The sequence below is a fragment of the Diabrotica undecimpunctata genome, chromosome 7 (assembly GCF_040954645.1).
Source record: "Diabrotica undecimpunctata isolate CICGRU chromosome 7, icDiaUnde3, whole genome shotgun sequence".
NCBI lineage: Eukaryota > Metazoa > Arthropoda > Insecta > Coleoptera > Chrysomelidae > Diabrotica > Diabrotica undecimpunctata.
In genome coordinates, this window is record NC_092809.1 from 57,568,235 (window position 1) to 57,585,880 (window position 17,646).

Genomic DNA, 17,646 nt, shown 5'->3' on the forward strand with positions numbered 1-17,646 from the left:
TTCTTCTTTAGGTGCCGTGTCCATATTCAGACGTTGGCCGTCATTATGTTTAAAATTTCCCTTTTCTATCGCTTCTTAAGTTTCTATACCTACTGGCGTTGTATTACTTTTTCCCTATTGTAAAATGGTGAAAACCCAAAATATGTGGTTTATGTAAGATGGTACACCACCACATTCTAGAGAGAAGGCAGTGAGAATATACTTAAATATAACTTTTATGAACGTTGGATTGGTCGTGGCAGTCATATTCCTTTGCAATGTGGTGAGTAATTGATATAATTATTTAATTTATAAAAATTCTCAAAAGAATACTTATTATTCATTACGTAAATTGTTTACCCATTTTTATTAGGACAATTAGAAACTGAAACACACGTATTGACACATATGTGTCTTGTTTCATATTACTTTTGCTACAAATCTAATCTTAAATAATCAGCATTTTTACAAAAATATCATCGTTGGCCTAATAACCGATATTGTTATAAATATAGTAATAACACAGGCAATGTAGTTCAGCATAATATTAGTTCGTTCTTCTTCTTCTCGTGCCACTCCTAGCGGAGATTGGAAATCATCATGGCCACTGCGACTTTGTTAGCAGCGCGTCTAAAAAGTTCAATCGAACTACATCCGAACCATTCACGTAGATTACGAAGCCACGATATTTTTCTTCTTCCCAGACTTCTTTTGCCCTTAATTTTGCCCTGCATGATATTTCTTAAAAGTTCGTACTTTTCACCTCTCACAATGCCTATAGCACCACATCTCGAAAGCTTCGATGTTTTTTGTGGTCAACTGTTTTAGTGTCCAAGCCTTTACTCCATACAACAGGGTAGAAAAGACATAACACCGCAGCATTCGTATTCGTAACTTTATATTGATATCACGATTGCAAAAGAGTTTGCGCATTCTATTAAAGACTGATCTAGCGATTTCTATTCTACATCTAATCTCTTTTGTTTGATCAGTATCGTCTGTGATCCAAGCACCTAGATATTTATAACAGGACACACGCTCAATCGTTGTATTGTCTATTACAAGATTAGCTCTGATGTTCTTTGATTTCGTAATTACCATAAATTTAGTTTTTTTCAAATTAATTTTCAAGCCGTAACTAGTTCGTTAGTTAATCATAATATTCCATTTGTTCGAGATGTAGTTATAGTTACTCGTAAGCTGTAACGTAATCATATAAATAAGTAATTTCATCGATAGGTTATTCCGTGTGTATATAAGTAACCAATGAATGAGATACATCACAGTTTAATACATTATTTAACCTCTGCGACAAATAAGATGTAGTTCCATAATATACAATAAAATTTGGATATGTATCCAAAAGAATATATTCATCCATTAGACATTATAGCCACCACGTAGCCCAGAATTTAATCCGCTTGATTTTGGTGTATGAGGAGTATTAAAACAACGTGTCTATAAGAATCCCATAAACATTTGTAACCAACTATAAGAATAAATAAATACTGCAGCAGTTTTTTTAGAACCAATGAAGCTATTTAATATGAGACGATCTTTTATGGAATATATTGACAAATGAATTAAAAAAAATGGTGGACATATCGAACACTTACTTTGAGAAAAAATTATGTTATTTAGTTTTACTATTTCTTAATTTGGTTTATAAACAAACTGTTTTGATTATGATTTTAATTTAACATAAAACGTAAAATGTTTGATGTAAAATCCTATTATTCTGTTTTTTGTCAAATCCTATTATTAATTATCCTGCTGATATATTTATTTTATTTAATGTTTCGTTAACTATTAACTTTAGTTAAAGGTATTTTATACCAAAATTTAGATTTATTAATGTTTTTGTCTATTTTTCCTTCGTTGCCTGGAGTAATTGCCTTAAATCAGAATGATGCAGCTGATTTGTAAAATCCGATTATCTCGAAAACTGTTGAGTTTTGAAGTTATTAATAGGTATACCTTTTTTTTGTTAAAATAATGTATCTTTAATATTTTTTATCAAAAATACAGGTAATTCAAAGAGAAAAAAAGTTAAGTGCAAATTTATGCCACATATGTGGCATATGTGGCGCCCTCTATCAGCTATATCAAAGTGTGCATCAAATTATAAGTTTTCATATTAAAAAGTACCCAGTTGTAAATTTTTATGCATAAATGTTTACAAACATAAAAGTTACAGCGAAAAATAATATTTTAAATTTGCACTTTAACACCCTGTATCTTTCTTAATATCAACATTTTATTAAAGCAATTTGGCTTAAATCGTAATAGTTTAAAGTGTAGAATCCACTGTTTCTTTTTGTACAATTACTTAAGGACCACCCTGTATATGGGAATTATAACGCTTTCATTCCATTTTTTAGGCATTTTCTGTTGTTGCCATATTCTCAGAATGATGTCATACAATTTTTGGTGTAAAAGGTTTCCTCCTTTTTTAACAACTCTCAATTTATGCCATCATTTCCTTGTGCTTTATGGTCTTTTAGAGACGCGATCGCATTCTTTACTTCCTCAAGTGTTCGTGCTGGTATTTCGATATCTGCAGAATGAAACGTAATATCTGCTTCCTCCGTCTCACTTTCAATATTTAGTAAATTCCGAAACTATTCCTTCCATCGTTCGACGATTTCTGTTTCTATCATTACCGATAAGTTCACCTGCTTCATTTCTTATAGGCTGTGTTACTCCAACACTTGCACATTTTCTGACTGACTTCACTTCACTAAAGAATTTCCTTATTAGATTCCTCTCGCCACTTCTGTCCATTTCCCGAATTTGCTGTTCTAGGTAGCTCCTCTTTTTAGTTCTGAATAGTCGCCCTGTTTGTGCTCTTGTTCTGTTAAAGTCTGCATTGTTCTCATCTGTGGGGTCTTGTAGCATTTTTATCCTTTTTTTTTATTTTTATTTTCAGAATTTCCTCGCATGCGTTGTTAAACCATTTTCGTTTTAGACGAGTCCTTTTTTTCCAATGGTTTCCTTGGCTGCTTGTTCTATAACTGATGCTGCCATGCTTGTTCCAACTCTACATTATGCTCTTCTTCTCCCAGCAATTAGAATCTGTTGCTTATTGCCACTTGATAATCCAGTTCTTTACTTTGTGTTTGTAGGGCTCCTATGTTCCATATTTCTCTTTTTCTTGTTGTTCTAGTTTTTGTATTGATAATCGCGTTCTTAACTTAGATTTCAACAGAAAGTGATCGCTGTCGCTGTCAGCTCCTCTCATACTTCGCGAATTAATAATACTACTAGAGTGTCTTGCGTCAATGAGGATATGATCTATTTTATTTCGTGTTCTTAGATCATTTGAAGCCCATGTGACCCATGTAAATCTAATTCAACTAGTAAAAACATATAAGGATATATAAAAAAGAGGAAGAAGAAAAATATGAAAAAAAAAATAGATTATATTTTAAATTTATTTATTTTGTTCAATAATTGATTTCTATCAAATAAAGGTATTCACCGTTCTGTAAGTATATGGTTATTCTGCACTAACTAAACGAGTAGTCTTCCGCTGTACTTTATAAAACTTAAAACTTTATGCGATATTCATAACAGGTATATTTAGAAAATTGCGCAACTGGTTGATAAACTTAAAAACACACTGGCGTTCTAGAAACGCGATGATTACTTAAACCTTTTAGTCCATAGAATTTATTTTGCTCATTTTCCTTAAACATTTGATTAAAAGTTTGGTATTTCTTGAATGCGGATAAGTCGCTACTAAAATATCACATCATGAGTTTCAAGTGGGTTGGCCAAATTAGATTACGTCTTTCACACGATTTCAGGACCGTGTCTGGAACTTTCAGAAGAAAAAAACGTCGAGTTCTTTTCTTTTGAAATAAAGTGGTAATGATAAGATCAGTTAGTAAATTGTATTCTAACCTAAATGTTCTTTATTATTTTTCTTTGTTCTTTCTCCTGTTTAAGTCATTTTGTATAATAATTTTAACTGAAAAACAGTTACACTGGTACAGATTTTACGTAACTTCTTTGCTGAAATTCAGAAGACTTATATAATTTTTTTTATTCAACTCCAATGACTTTCACTAAATTAGATTGGGACTTGAAGGCAGGTCGGACGGCAGTAATCGTTTCAGTCTACGTACTTTAGTAGCTCCGTGCACATTTAACTGTCTTGCTGGTACATAAGATGCACAAATACTCGTTCACAGTACTTCGCACTAAAACATTGTATGGTTTCTTTGGTGGATTCTAGAAGTTTGTCGGTCCATTGACAAAGGACTAAGTCCGTCCTTTGTCAATACTTTATTATATAAGTTTTTACCCAGATATTTAGTGGCTTGCATTAGTTTCTATTTACTAAATTGGCAATACTTAATCCAGGTAAATGCACTGATGATGGACTAATAGATCCGAAAACGATTTATTGTGTTGTAGCGCGAAAGGGACTTTTTAATTATATATCTTTTATAAAGGACTTGTAATTTAAACTTTTATTTCAAAATTTTTCCAGAGATTAGGTCAAAAATGTGGTTTTTTTGATGTTAATTTTTTATTATTGTTTTTTTTACTTGGTTAGCAGTATAGTTCATAAGAGTAAGGTCCATTTGAAATGGTAATGTCAGGAATTTGAATAATTCTTGTCAAATATACCAACTTTTTCTTTATCGTTTTCAGCCAAGCTATTGGTATCATCTTTAATGGGTAAATTATGCTGTTGGGGCCGTTTAAGTTTTCTTGTATCTGTCCAAAGTGAATATTCTGTAGTTTTTTGTTGAAGATATAAAATTGAGAATAATCTTATATCTTTACCATCGAGTCCTAATGTTTTTAGGATATAGATTATTTTCTTATGTGGTACTTTGTCAAGTGCCTTCTCTAAATCAATGAAACATGCATGCATATGACCTTTTCCTAATTTAAGATATTCATGCGAAAGTGTGGTAACAGATGTCTTCATTTCGTTCCACTTTCTTCTATGTCGCAAGTAGTGTCCTCAACTATTTTTACAAAATTGTTATTATTCTCTGTTTTTACGTTTTTCTTGAAGTTATTTTCCTTTAGTAGTTTTAATTTAAATCTATTTTGGGCCTTATTTTTCTATTAATTATTTGGAGTCTTAGGTTGATATTTGCAACTAATACAGTATGATCTGAGATGACATCTGCACCTAGATATGTTTTTGGTAAGGTGATGGAATTTCGAAAACTTTTGTTTATGGTAATAAAATCAATTTGGTTCTTATGATTTTCCCTGTGCTATTACCGGGTGCTTTCCATGTATAAAGCCTTTTTGGATGTTATTTAAAAAAAAATGTATTCGTTTCAACCATAGTCCTCTCTTCGCAGAATTAAATCAGTCTTTCATATCTTTCGTTCCTTGTGCCAAGACCATATGTCCTCACAACACTTTCGACTGTACCTTGTCCTATTTTGACGTTAAAATCGCCCATAATAATAGTTAGTTCATATTTTTTTGTCGGTATTAGAAAGTCTTCTAGAGCTTGACAGAAATTTTGTATTTTTTCTTCAGTAGATTCGGATACTTTGGACTCGTTATGAGAGCAGACACAGAAAACATGGAAAGAGTCAAGGAAAGGTAGAAGACCAAAGATCATTAGGAAGATCCCCAGCAAGATCGATCGATCAAATTACAGGAATATGCTAAAGACTCATGCATAAATTAAAAGAAATGACCAGAGACAGAGATCTTTGAAGACGGACAATACACGATTTATGACGACGACCATTACACCCCCCTCCAGGCGGTCATGATTAAAGAGGGGGAGAGATTTGGATATCGGGGCGTAGATCTTAATGATGTTAATATTAGAGCGACTTAAGTTAATCTTCAATAGCAAAACTCTGTCTGATATGGGTGTAAATCATATCACTGCTTTATCTATTTCCCTTTTTACTATTATTGCTACGCCAGTTCTATTTCTTGTTGTGTTATAATAGGTATAGTATTCATGTATAATTGTTACTCGAGAATTAGGCCATCGAACTTCAGTGCATCCTAAAATATATAAATATGTCTAGGCGTGTTATTTCTTAAATAATATTTGCTGCCTTGCCTGCTTGGTAAATACTCCGGCTGTTTTAGGTTGCAATTATAAACCTCTTAAATTATTGTGGGAGACTTTCGGAACAAGTGACCTCATGCAATCTTAAATAGAAATGTATCCTTCTTTTTAAATTCTATTACTAATTTATGCCAATTTGTAATCAATTATTTGACAACTTATTCGTCATTGAAAGAAGAATAATTTTCAAATTTTATTTAAAATCCTTACAATTTCAATTAACAGATACAATTTTTAATACACTTATGTATCATACTTAGAAACATTACAATCTAGTTTTTTCTTTATATTTAAATAATTTAAGTTGTTGTTTTGAGAATAACTTGTTAGTTGAAGCTACTCTAATTATTCATTACGATGCTATGCAAACCAAATTCATAAAACTTAATTTTAGACGGTGTTAGATAAATTTCTTATTTCATAATGAATTTTAATTCATCAATTTTTTCATATTTTCAATAATCTTAGTTTTCTGTGTATAAAATGTCAATTATCACCTTCTTTGAGGAATCATTTAAAAGGCTGGCATTCAATTCCCCTCATTCTATCTGCTGCTTCAGCTCCAACAAATGGTCGGGTTTTGACACCCGTACCACAGTATAAAGAGGTTCCATGGAACCTCTTTATACTGTGCCCGTACGTACCATAACTAAATTTTGTAATGTGTTTTTTATGGAGTCTAGTGTAGTCTTTTTTGTGTTTTTCCTAAGAAATATTTTAACATATAGAAATGGCTTAAAGGAAAATTGTGGATTTTTTTCTATCAAAATTAGATCTTTTCTTAGTAGTAGTACTTTTTAAAAACTCGACGTAAATAAAACATTGTAAACTTTATATTACAGTTGTCCCTTAATAATCCAACAGGTATGGGACCAAAGGGGTGTCGGATTACCAAAAGTGTACAGATTACCGAAAGTGATTATATATTTGGCATTATTTTGCTAGCAGTGGCCTACAATATTCTTGAATTTTATGAGTAAAAATAATACTACCCAGATTAATATGCAAATGAAACACCCATTTCGGCTAAATAAAACATGTTTATTAAAAGAAATATGGAAGCTTATAAATTTAATGTAGGTACATATAGTGTGTAAACTTATAAACATTATGCGTACTAGTAACTAAATGCCGCAACTAAGGTAAATTAATTACTGACGTATGTAAATACATACTGTGAACAATTACAAATACACTTTGAAGAAATCTTTGATTGTCTTTTGCTTTTTCTTGTTTAGACAGTCTGACATTGCTTGTTCTTATATCTCCTTTAACATCAAAAGTGTTTTAAAGTCATATGTTCTCTCCTTGCACCAACCATCAAAGTGTTTGCAGCCAATATAGCATCATCACAGTTGACGGTGAAAGATATTTTTATCCTGTGCTTCCTAGGTCACGTGTTTATCAGATTTTGATAATAATTTTTAGTTCTAATATTTTTTTTATCTGTTAAGTCAGCATTGATATTGTCATATAAAATGCACTCTTGTAAAGCTTCTCTTGATTCTGATGAATTAGTCATATCGTGGCAAATTTGAAGGGCAGCATGTAGTACAACTTGCACAGATTGGTCATTGGATTCTTTGTTAACTTCTATTGGAACAAGTGGGTTGTTGGGCCAAATATTTTTCCACGATAATAATTGTAGTAAGCTTGACTTGCTGCTTGGCGAACGCAGCATTGATAATCGCATCTTTGATGTTAAAGTTTTTCAAAATTGAAGTGATGTTAGCATTAGGTTGACTTACCATATCCACAAGGAGTTGTTTCTTGTAGTGTGCTTTGAGAATTTTAATAACGTTTTGATCCATGGGCCAAATAAATGCAGTAGTATTTTTCGGTAAGTACATTGCCTTGATATATCCATTGGCAGTTTTGATTTTTAATTCGAATCGTCGAATCGTCCTTATCAGGATGTCCTGGAGCATTGTCTAACAAAAGGAGGCCTTTCACTTGCAGTTTCTTTTTTCTTAGTTTATTTTTAACTTGTGGAACACAGCTATTCTTGTACCAATCCAGAAGAACTTCTTTTGTCACCCAGGCACGTCTTTGCCACAATGTACGTAATTGCTAACTTTCCAATTTTAACATTTCTGAAGGCACGAGGTTTTTTGGACTTATCAACGATTAGCAATTTTAATTTGTGGGATCCTGATGCATTCCTAATGATGATTTAAGACATTGTTTCTAAGATTTTCTAACAAAAACTTCTTTTCTCAGAAATGACAGATGTCTTTATTCTAACTTGCCACCAGTTTAGAACGGTTTAATCAGCGTATTAAAGTTGTTCAAGAATTGGGTCTAATTCGGTAATCTATTTATTCAAATTCTGAATAAATTCAGATATCTCAGACTCATCTGCACTTAACTTCTCTTCACTTTTGTACAAAAATCGTATTTCGTACCGTTTTTTAAAGTTTTAGAACCAACCTTAACTAGCACAAAAATCAGTTTTCTTTGTTAATTTCTAACTAATAAAAAAACTCAGCTTTATGTTTTAAAATATCACTTAAAATAGGAGCTGGTCTGCTTCGTTATTGCTTAAACCAGATGTACAGAGCTTCTTCAACATCAAGAAATTTACTCATTTTAAGGGTTTTTTTTGCCCTTAAAATCATTCTCTACAGATTTCATAAATTTTTCGATTCTAGATATCACAGTCACCACACTCACATCTCTTAAAAATATCCCATTTATCTTTTCGAGTCAGCGTTTTGTGCTTTCGTTTTGAACTTGTGCTCGCCACTGAACTAAACTTTCTAAACGAATTAAATAAAAGTTTGGCACTACGTATTTCTTCTTCTTTTGGCATCATAACCCTGGATGGATCTTTGCCTGTCTGGCTATGTCCTTCCATTCAGATCTCTCTTGTGCCCTTCTTCTCCATTGTCTTATGTTCATTGTCTTCAGGTCGTCTTCCACGTCATCCAACCATCTCGTTCTGGGCCTTCCTTTTTTTCGCCTTCCTATGGGTTTCCATTGTAACATTTTCTTTGTTGTTTTTGCATCGTTTTGTCTCTGCACATGTCCCAGCCATGACAGTCTTTGACTTTTCACAAATCTTACAATGTCATAACCTTCATTTAACTCATTAACCTCGTCGTTTCTCCTGATTCTCCATGTGCCATCTTCCTCCTGTACCGGGCCATATACTTTCCTCAGTATTTTTCTCTCGAATGTCCTGAGTTGGGCTTCATCTTTTTTCGTCATTACCCAAGTTTCACATCCATAGGTTACTACGGGTCTAATCAGTGTTCTGTAGATAGTCATTTTGGTTCTTTTGTCTAATAATTTCGATGTCATCAATCTTTTATTAGCATAGTATGTACGATTCCTGCTGGAAATACGTGCATTAATTTCGCTACTTACGGAGTTATTCTGATTGATTTCTGTGCCGAGATATGTAAAGGCATCCACTCGTTCGATAGTATAGTTGTCTATTGTGATATTATTTTCATTGTCAGTTATTCTTTTGACTGTCATATACTTCGTTTTTGCTTCGTTTATTTTGAGACCTCTTTTTCTTGCTTCAGGATCAATTTGTTTGAACACTTCCATTAGTCGTGGCTTATTCCTACTAATGATGGCTACATCGTCTGCATATGCAGTAATTTGTACTGATTTGGTGTTTATATGGCCAGTTATATTGTTTTTTCTGATGACTGCCTCAAGAACTAGGTTGAATAGCATGGTCAGCATCTCCCTGTCTTACTCCCATGTTGATGTTAAACAGGGGGGTCAGTTCTCCATCTACTATGACTGCGGCTTTTGAACCCTGCAACGTCATTTTTATGAGGCTGATGTATTTCTTAGGTATACCTAGATTACAAAGGTCTTCCAGCATTCTGTCTCTTTTCACAGTATCAAAAGCTTGTTTAAAGTCTATATACATATTATATAGGTCTATGTCGTATTCATAAGCTTTTTCTTGTATCGTTCTTAGTATGAATATGTTATCTGTAGTGGCTCTATTTGGTCTGCATCCATTTTGATAATCACCAATTATATTTTCGGAGTATTCTAATAATCTATTGTAGATTATACCAGAAAGAATTTTATATATTACATTTAGCAATGTAATTGGCCTATAATTCTGGCATTCCCTCTTATCTCCTTTTTTATATATTAGCTGTATGAGGCCAACTGTCCATTCCTCTGGCATTTGCTCCTTCGTCCATATTAATGTTATTAGGTAATGGATTCTGTCCCAGAGTTCGGATCCTCCATGCTTTAATAATTCTGCCGAAATTCCGTCCGTTCCTGGTGCTTTATTGTTTTTTAGTTTATTTATTACTGAACTACTTCTTCATAACTCGGATTTTCGATGTGCAGTTCCGCCGTATAATATATTGTCTCGTTCTAATCATTTTCGTTGTCTGCATTTAGATTTTCTTCGAAATATTTTTTCCATCTCATTATAATTTTTTGCTTCTCTGTTAGTAAATCTCCGTCCTTGTCTTCGCATATCGTTAGTTTTGGTCTAAATGACTGTGTGCTTTCTTTTGTGAGCACTACGTATAACTGTGTATAAAAACCCCATCGAACCGAACTGCTCACGGAAAATACACGAAATAAAGCATCCGGTAAGAATTAGATTCATGTCGCGACAGGTTTCAGTACAAGCAGACATGGCGGCGACCGTGACGGGAGGTGCGTCGGACTACCAAGCGTGTCGGATTGCAAAACGTCAGAGTATCAAGGGTGTACTGTAGTTATTTATATTAGTGTTCTATTGTAGCATAGCTCTGAAGATGGCTTTGTAAGCCGAAAGCGCTCAGCTAGGAAATAAATATTTACATACTTCAAACATACTTTTCTTTTCCATTCTTTGATTTTTTATAAGTGTATTTAAAAACATATCAGTCTTTTTATTAATTTTTATTACAATCATTCAAGTCTTTTTAAAATTTAACTCGAATTTCATTAAAGTCCAATGTCTTTCCTTTTCTGCATTTTGTATGGCAAGCTTCACTTCTCAGGGCAAAATTTGTAGGTGTTGTTCTTGTTTATCGAATATATAAAAGTAACTAAATCTTAAAAATAACACTTTGAACACATAATCTGATTAAATTAACAAAAAAACTGAATTAAAGCAGCTCCACAAAGAACAGAAGACGCAGAATAATTTTGAAGTAGGTCTATCTTTAACAGAGACACAGCAAGTGAAAAATAAGTACAAAATCTGAAAGAAAGTGCAAAAGTGAGAAAAGGAGAGAAAAAGAGAGTTAAACAGAGAGAAAGTAAGTTTTTCGTATTGAAAATATTATATGATCATTGCAACTATAACAATTTTTATAGCGACTTTTTATTATACATATTTTATAATTATACTTAAAATTCAAATCCCAATATAATCAACTCCTACAGAAGTTCATATACGAAAAACTTTTAATCGCTTCATTTGCATGTCCTAATGTAACTTTAAAATTTCCGGCGACTTTCAAAACGTCATTTACGTTTTTGTCTTTTTAAATGAAACGGTCCTGGTTGAGTGGAAAAACGTAACATTGTCGTTTTCGTGTTTCTTGGGATCGCGCGTCCGCCTTTTCTTCTTCTTCTTTATGTAATAAAGATAACGAGGTGCCTTCATTTTCCTGCGAAAGCCACTTGTTTAATATTGTTAAATTATAGTACCTGGAGCTTAAAAGTTTCCCCATATTCATGCCGCCCTTAATATAATGCGGAACAACTTTGCAAAAAACAATATTAACTTGTTCTGTTTTTCTACTTAGTTTCTTTTTGAATAAAATGTTATGGCTCGGTAAAAACTGAATATAGACTTATATTATTACTGGATATGACATTAGTTACGGGTTTATACATTCGTATTAAAAGTTTATTTCTGATATTTAGTTTAACTTATAATAATATAATCTATAATCATCGTAATAACTATAATCATTGACACAATTACAATACGTAATAAAAATATATATAAAAGTAATTAAAACAATACAGTATTTACTAAAATATATATTATATTGATAACATACGACTTTTATAAATAATAATAGGTATTACATTAAATTTATGGACTAAATGGAAAACTAACACAGTGTATACCAGTACAAAGCGGAGTCAGATAGGGTGACTCGTTAAGCCACTTCTATTTAATATAATAATGGACGAAATAATACAAGCAGTACGTAAAGGCCATGGTTACAGAATGAAGAACAAAGAAATCCAAATATTGTGGTATGCAGACGACGCCGCATTAACCGCCGAGACAGAAGACGAGCTCCAAAGATTAACACACATCTTCAATACAACAGCCAAGAAATACAATATGATAATATTAGCAGAAAAAACCAAATGTATGACAACATCTAAATACCCACTACGATGTAAAATCGAAATTAATGGAAAAATAATAAAGCAGGAAGCAAGCTTTAGATATCTAAGAAAAAACACCTAAGACAAGACACAAAAAAAAAATCTGTAAAGCAGCAATAAGACCTATATTAACATACACAGTGGAGACACACTCCGACGAATATCTGGGAAAAGTCTGTTGGATAGGGAGAGAAGCGACAACATAAGAAGAGCATGCAATATAGAAGACATAAATAGATGGGTGACAAAACGGAAACAGGATTCGAACGAACATATTAGTAGAATGGCAGAGGATAGGATAGTACGAATAGCACGAGATAAGTCACCGAATGGACAAAGAAGTATTGGCAGACCAAGAAAAAGATGGTGCGATAATTTGAACAATTTAAGATGCTAATACTGAAGAAGAAACAGGATTTAAAGCCTGCATACAAGAAAGAAGAAGAAGAATAAATTTAAAATACAATTGACAGTCTTATTTTTATATTATATTTTTCTTATATTTATATTTAGTAAGTGTCCTTTAACCTATCAGAATATGACTGAAACTTCCTATGTAGAGAGTGATATTTTTTAAAAGGTTCCTATTATAGGACAATCAATAAAAATATTCTTTAAAAAAAGTAACTTCATACAGTTAGAGCACATCCGTGTCATTCTATAATGTCCAATCCTTATATTTCTTAACATTATTTTCTCCTTTTTTGTAAAATAATGCAGTTTGGTACCTTTAATTTTGAGTTGTATCGTTTAATAGAGTCAGTAATAGCATAACATCAGTCAAGACATACCGGGGCCGATAGACCATGACCCACTGATTGGCAAAATTAGGCTTAGACTAATGAGGATTCGTCGTAGTATTATAAGAAAACGAATAAAGATATGGCTGGATAACTTAATGAACGAATCATGCATCTCATCGTACTGCCAATGTATAAATCAATTGGTGATACTTCTCTAATGTAACTACATCTTCCCTTGGATAATGGATATTAACTACATATTAAACTTTTAATGTATCTCGTTTATTGGTTACTTATATACATACGGAATACAGTATCGATGACATTACTTAATATAATAATTACAGCTTACGAGCAACTATAATTACATTTGGAATAAATAAGCTATTATGATTGAATAACGAACTAATATTATTGATTTCGATTTCTTTGACTTCCTCTTTTTTTCCTCTTTGATTCCTCTTTTTATATCATGATACCTATGACGAATCGGCTCGTTCAATAAGCAAGATATTTTTGAAATTGCTTAGCATGCAAGGTTGCACTTTGCTTCAAGAATGTGTTTAAATAACATGTTTAATAATACGTGTTCTAGTTTCTAATCGTACTAATAAAAATAGATAAACAATTTACTTAATTTAAAATGGGCATTCTTTCGTGATTTTTATGAATCTTTAATATCTTAATATCTCAATACCTCACCACAGTATTAAACATTAAGACTCAGAACAGAGTGTAGAATAGTATCTACAGAGTAATTTAAACACCGTTATTCAAACGGATGAGATGTAATGGACCAGGAGTTAAAAAAGGTACATAGAGTTTCACAAGATATACAAGAGAAATTTCTTAAACCACCCAAAATAAAGAAAAAATCGTGGATAAAAAGTGAGGTTTTAGATATGGTAGAGGAGAGGCAAAAGTTAAAAGATCAGGATACACGGCTAAGGAAACAATAGTGTGCTATTGCAAAAGAAACGCGATTCATTCAATGATATTGGAAGAAGTCACCTCAGCTATTCAAAAAGCTAAAGATAGTAAAGCTGTTACTGTCTGGGCCTGACAAGTTTGTGCCTAAATTCCTAAAAATTTTAAGTAAAAAGGAAACGATAAGCCAAATAGGTCACTTAATTAAAATGTTTTTAAAAGTAATATGTATCAGAATATATAAAAAATGCGAAGAACAAGTATCATGGACACAATTTAAATTTCGCGATGCTTTAGGCACCTTAGAGGCTCTATTCGATTTACAGATGTCAACTACAATGTATTTATTTGTTTTATTGGCTACCAAAAGGTATTTATTAGAGTAAAACATGATAAGCTCATAACCATCTTAAACAAAGCCGGCTTATATGAAAGATACAAGGATGCAATCTGTTACCGGTATTATTTAACATGTACTCTGGACGAATATCATCTATAACATCTACATCTACTAGAGCAAGCACTACAGGAAGGCGTATTAGTCAACAAAATGCGTTTAAATAACATTAGATACACTGACGATGCAGTAGTTTTTGCAAATAGTTAGATGGTTTACAAAGAATAATGATATAAGTGGAGAAAATAGACTTAATCTCAATACGAAAAAAACAACATGGTATTCAGTAAGCGCTAAATATAATCCACACGGCTTTAATTTATCAACAAGAAATTTACCGGGTAAACAGCGACCCCTTGGTACCAACAATAACAGCCAATGGGATTACTCTATTAAACAAAGAATAACGCATAGGAAAAGCAAGATTAGCTTTGGTAAAGATGAATTCCCTTTTTAGAAGTTACGATTTACCACTAAGACTTGATAACAAAATCTCTATCATCATAGGCCTGAACACTTTCTGAAGCTTCTTGAAGAAAACTCGCGGCCCTCAAGATTTGGTATTTTAGGCGTATCTTAAGCATTTTCTTGGGTAGATCGTGTGACTAATGTAGACTTCCTCCATAGAATGAGCAAGGAATACGATATTATTAACACAATCAAAGAGCGCAAATTAGAATATCTTGGCCATGTTATGACAAATGAATAGAGCTTTGGCTTGTTGCAACTCATTCTTAAGGCAAGGTATTTGGAAAGAGTGAACCAAGGAGAAAAAGGATATCTTGGCTTAAAAACCTAAGAAACTGGTTTAATACGTCTACAACCGCATTATTCCGAATAGCTGCAAGCAAACTTATTACATATCATTAATACTTATTCTCAACCATAAGCAATTTCACGTCAAAGCCAAACAGGGTCGTACTGAGGTGTATCATATGATTTTTTTAAATATCTACTTCTTGAAACTAAGAATGTACGAATTTCTTGAAGTTTACCTGTGAGTAAAATTTGATGTTTCATTGAAGAAAAATTTGCAAAAATAAAATATTCATTAGGTAACTAAGATATACATAACAAAGTATTTAGAATAAAATATCATCATAACAAGACTTTAATACCATAAAAACGTAGAGGAAAGTGCCCAAATGTGGACCATCCTCCTAAAGCGGACCCCTAGCTTTCTTGGTACGTTTTTATTTGAATCGTGGCGGCAATGAGTGCAAATGGTATACTAGAGTTCCATGACTCAGTGGTGAAGTGCACAAGCCGGCTACGCCACTTATTGCTTGCCAGTCGTCTTGCACGTGTGTTGGTTGTGTGGAAAGTTTTTACGTTGTGTTATATTTTTCATTATTTCTTCGAGATATTAGAAGGTAAGCTATTCAATCTATATATTATTTTAAATAATAGGGTTTGAGGTTATTGTGTCTCACTAATATAGTTCATATAATGATGTGGTTAAAAAATTAGGACATTATTAAAATGAATGCTATAGTCGCTTAAACCGGGCTCCCCGTAGTTGCCTAAATCGGACCCCTTATTTTTTAAATTTAAAACTTCGCTGTTATGCAACTTCGCACTTCTATGATTTGCAATTTTGTTACAAATTAAAAATCAATTAAATGGGGAAGATCGAACAGAGAAAGTGAAGTCCGTCTAAAATGACTAAGGCCATTGATGCAGTTCGAAATAAGAAGATGGGGTGGAAGAAGGCGAGTAAATATTTTAATGTGCCGAAGACAACGCTGATGAGATTAAGCAAAGATAAGTATGGTACGCCTATCGAAGCACCACAAACAAAAAGAGGCAGACCTACAATATTCTGGGCAAAAATCTGGAAGACGAGCTAGTCCAATATTGTTGTGCAATGGAAGCATCGTTTTTTGGACTCACTAGAAGTGATTTAAGAAGAATGGCCGCGCAAATGGCCCAGAGAAATGGCATTAATCATCCATTCAAAGAAGAAATAGCTGGTAAAAAGTGGGCCAATCTATTTCTTAAACGGCACAAAGCAAAACTGTCAGAAAGAAAGCCCACTGGAACATCTTACAGCAGGGCTCTTGGGTTCAATAAGGAAAATGCGCAGAAATTTTATCAACTCCTGGATGATTTGTACGTTAAAAATGAATTTACTCCTGATAGAATCTATAACATAGACGAGAGCGGAATTAGTGTGGTGCAGTCTAAAATACCCAAAGTTATAGGCCTTAAAGGTAAAAGGCAGATTGCTGCCCTGACATCAGGAGAACGTGGAGCCCTTATAACGATTGTTGCTTGTATGAATGCCACTGGCTCATTCGTACCTCCTTTAGTGATTTTTCCGAGAAAAAATATGAGTGAACAATTGAAAAAAGGAGCGCCATCAGGAACAATTTTTGCAGTGCATCCTTCAGGTTGGATTCAAATCAACGCCTTCACTCAATGGTTTAAGCACTTTATCGACTTTGTCCATCCTACAAAGGAGAAACCTATGCTGTTACTCTTAGATGGCCATTATAGCCACACTCAAAATATTGAAGTGATCGATTTGGCAAGAACACACCATGTTACCATTGTGTCCATACCACCTCACTCCTCACACAAACTTCAACCTTTGGACAAAAGTTTCATGGGTTGTCTCAAAACTTACTACAGTGAGGAAATAAGGCAGTGGTTAAGAAACAATGAAAGGCCACTTACAGCTTATGATGTAACGGAGCTCTTTGGCAAAGCATATATTAAATTTCCAACAGCTGAAATTGCAATCAATGGGTTTAAAGCCACAGGAATATACCCACTCAACAAGGAGCTGTTTTCTGATGCCGAATATATTGAAGAAGCAAACAAAATGCGAGATTCATCTTTCTACGAATCCATGTCAAAACAAAAAACGGTAGGTATTGAAAGCTCTACAGCGATCAGTGAAAAGCAGGTCAAGGTAATCCTGTGTTACCATCTACATCTGACAATCCTCATAGTCCAAAATCGTCTATGATAAGCCCGTTTAAAATTAGTCCTACTCCAAAAATCAAAAAAAGAACCACTAATAGGGGACGAAAAGTCTGCAGTTCAACAATCATCACAGCTTCTCATTATAAATTCAAGTTAATGGAATCTAAAAAAGCTAAAGAAGCCATGAAAACTGAACAGCAAGAACGTGATCAAAGTTTCAAAGGCAACCGCGGCATAAAAGGTTGTTCGACAGCAGGCCCTTCTAG

General features: G+C 33.2%; 1 protein-coding gene across 1 annotated transcript; it reads left to right on the forward strand.

Moving 5' to 3' along the window:
* Nucleotides 1–16,316: 16,316 nt before the first annotated feature.
* LOC140446392 (uncharacterized) lies at nt 16,317–17,423 on the forward strand. Its single transcript, XM_072538940.1, has one exon. It carries the CDS (start codon nt 16,317–16,319, stop codon nt 17,421–17,423), a length of 1,107 nt encoding a protein of 368 aa, XP_072395041.1.
* Nucleotides 17,424–17,646: the final 223 nt, after the last annotated feature.

Coding starts and splice junctions, on each gene's coding strand:
- LOC140446392 (XM_072538940.1), top strand. CDS start 16,317: ATGGAAGCATCGTTTTTTGGACTCACTAGAAGTGATTTAAGAAGAATG.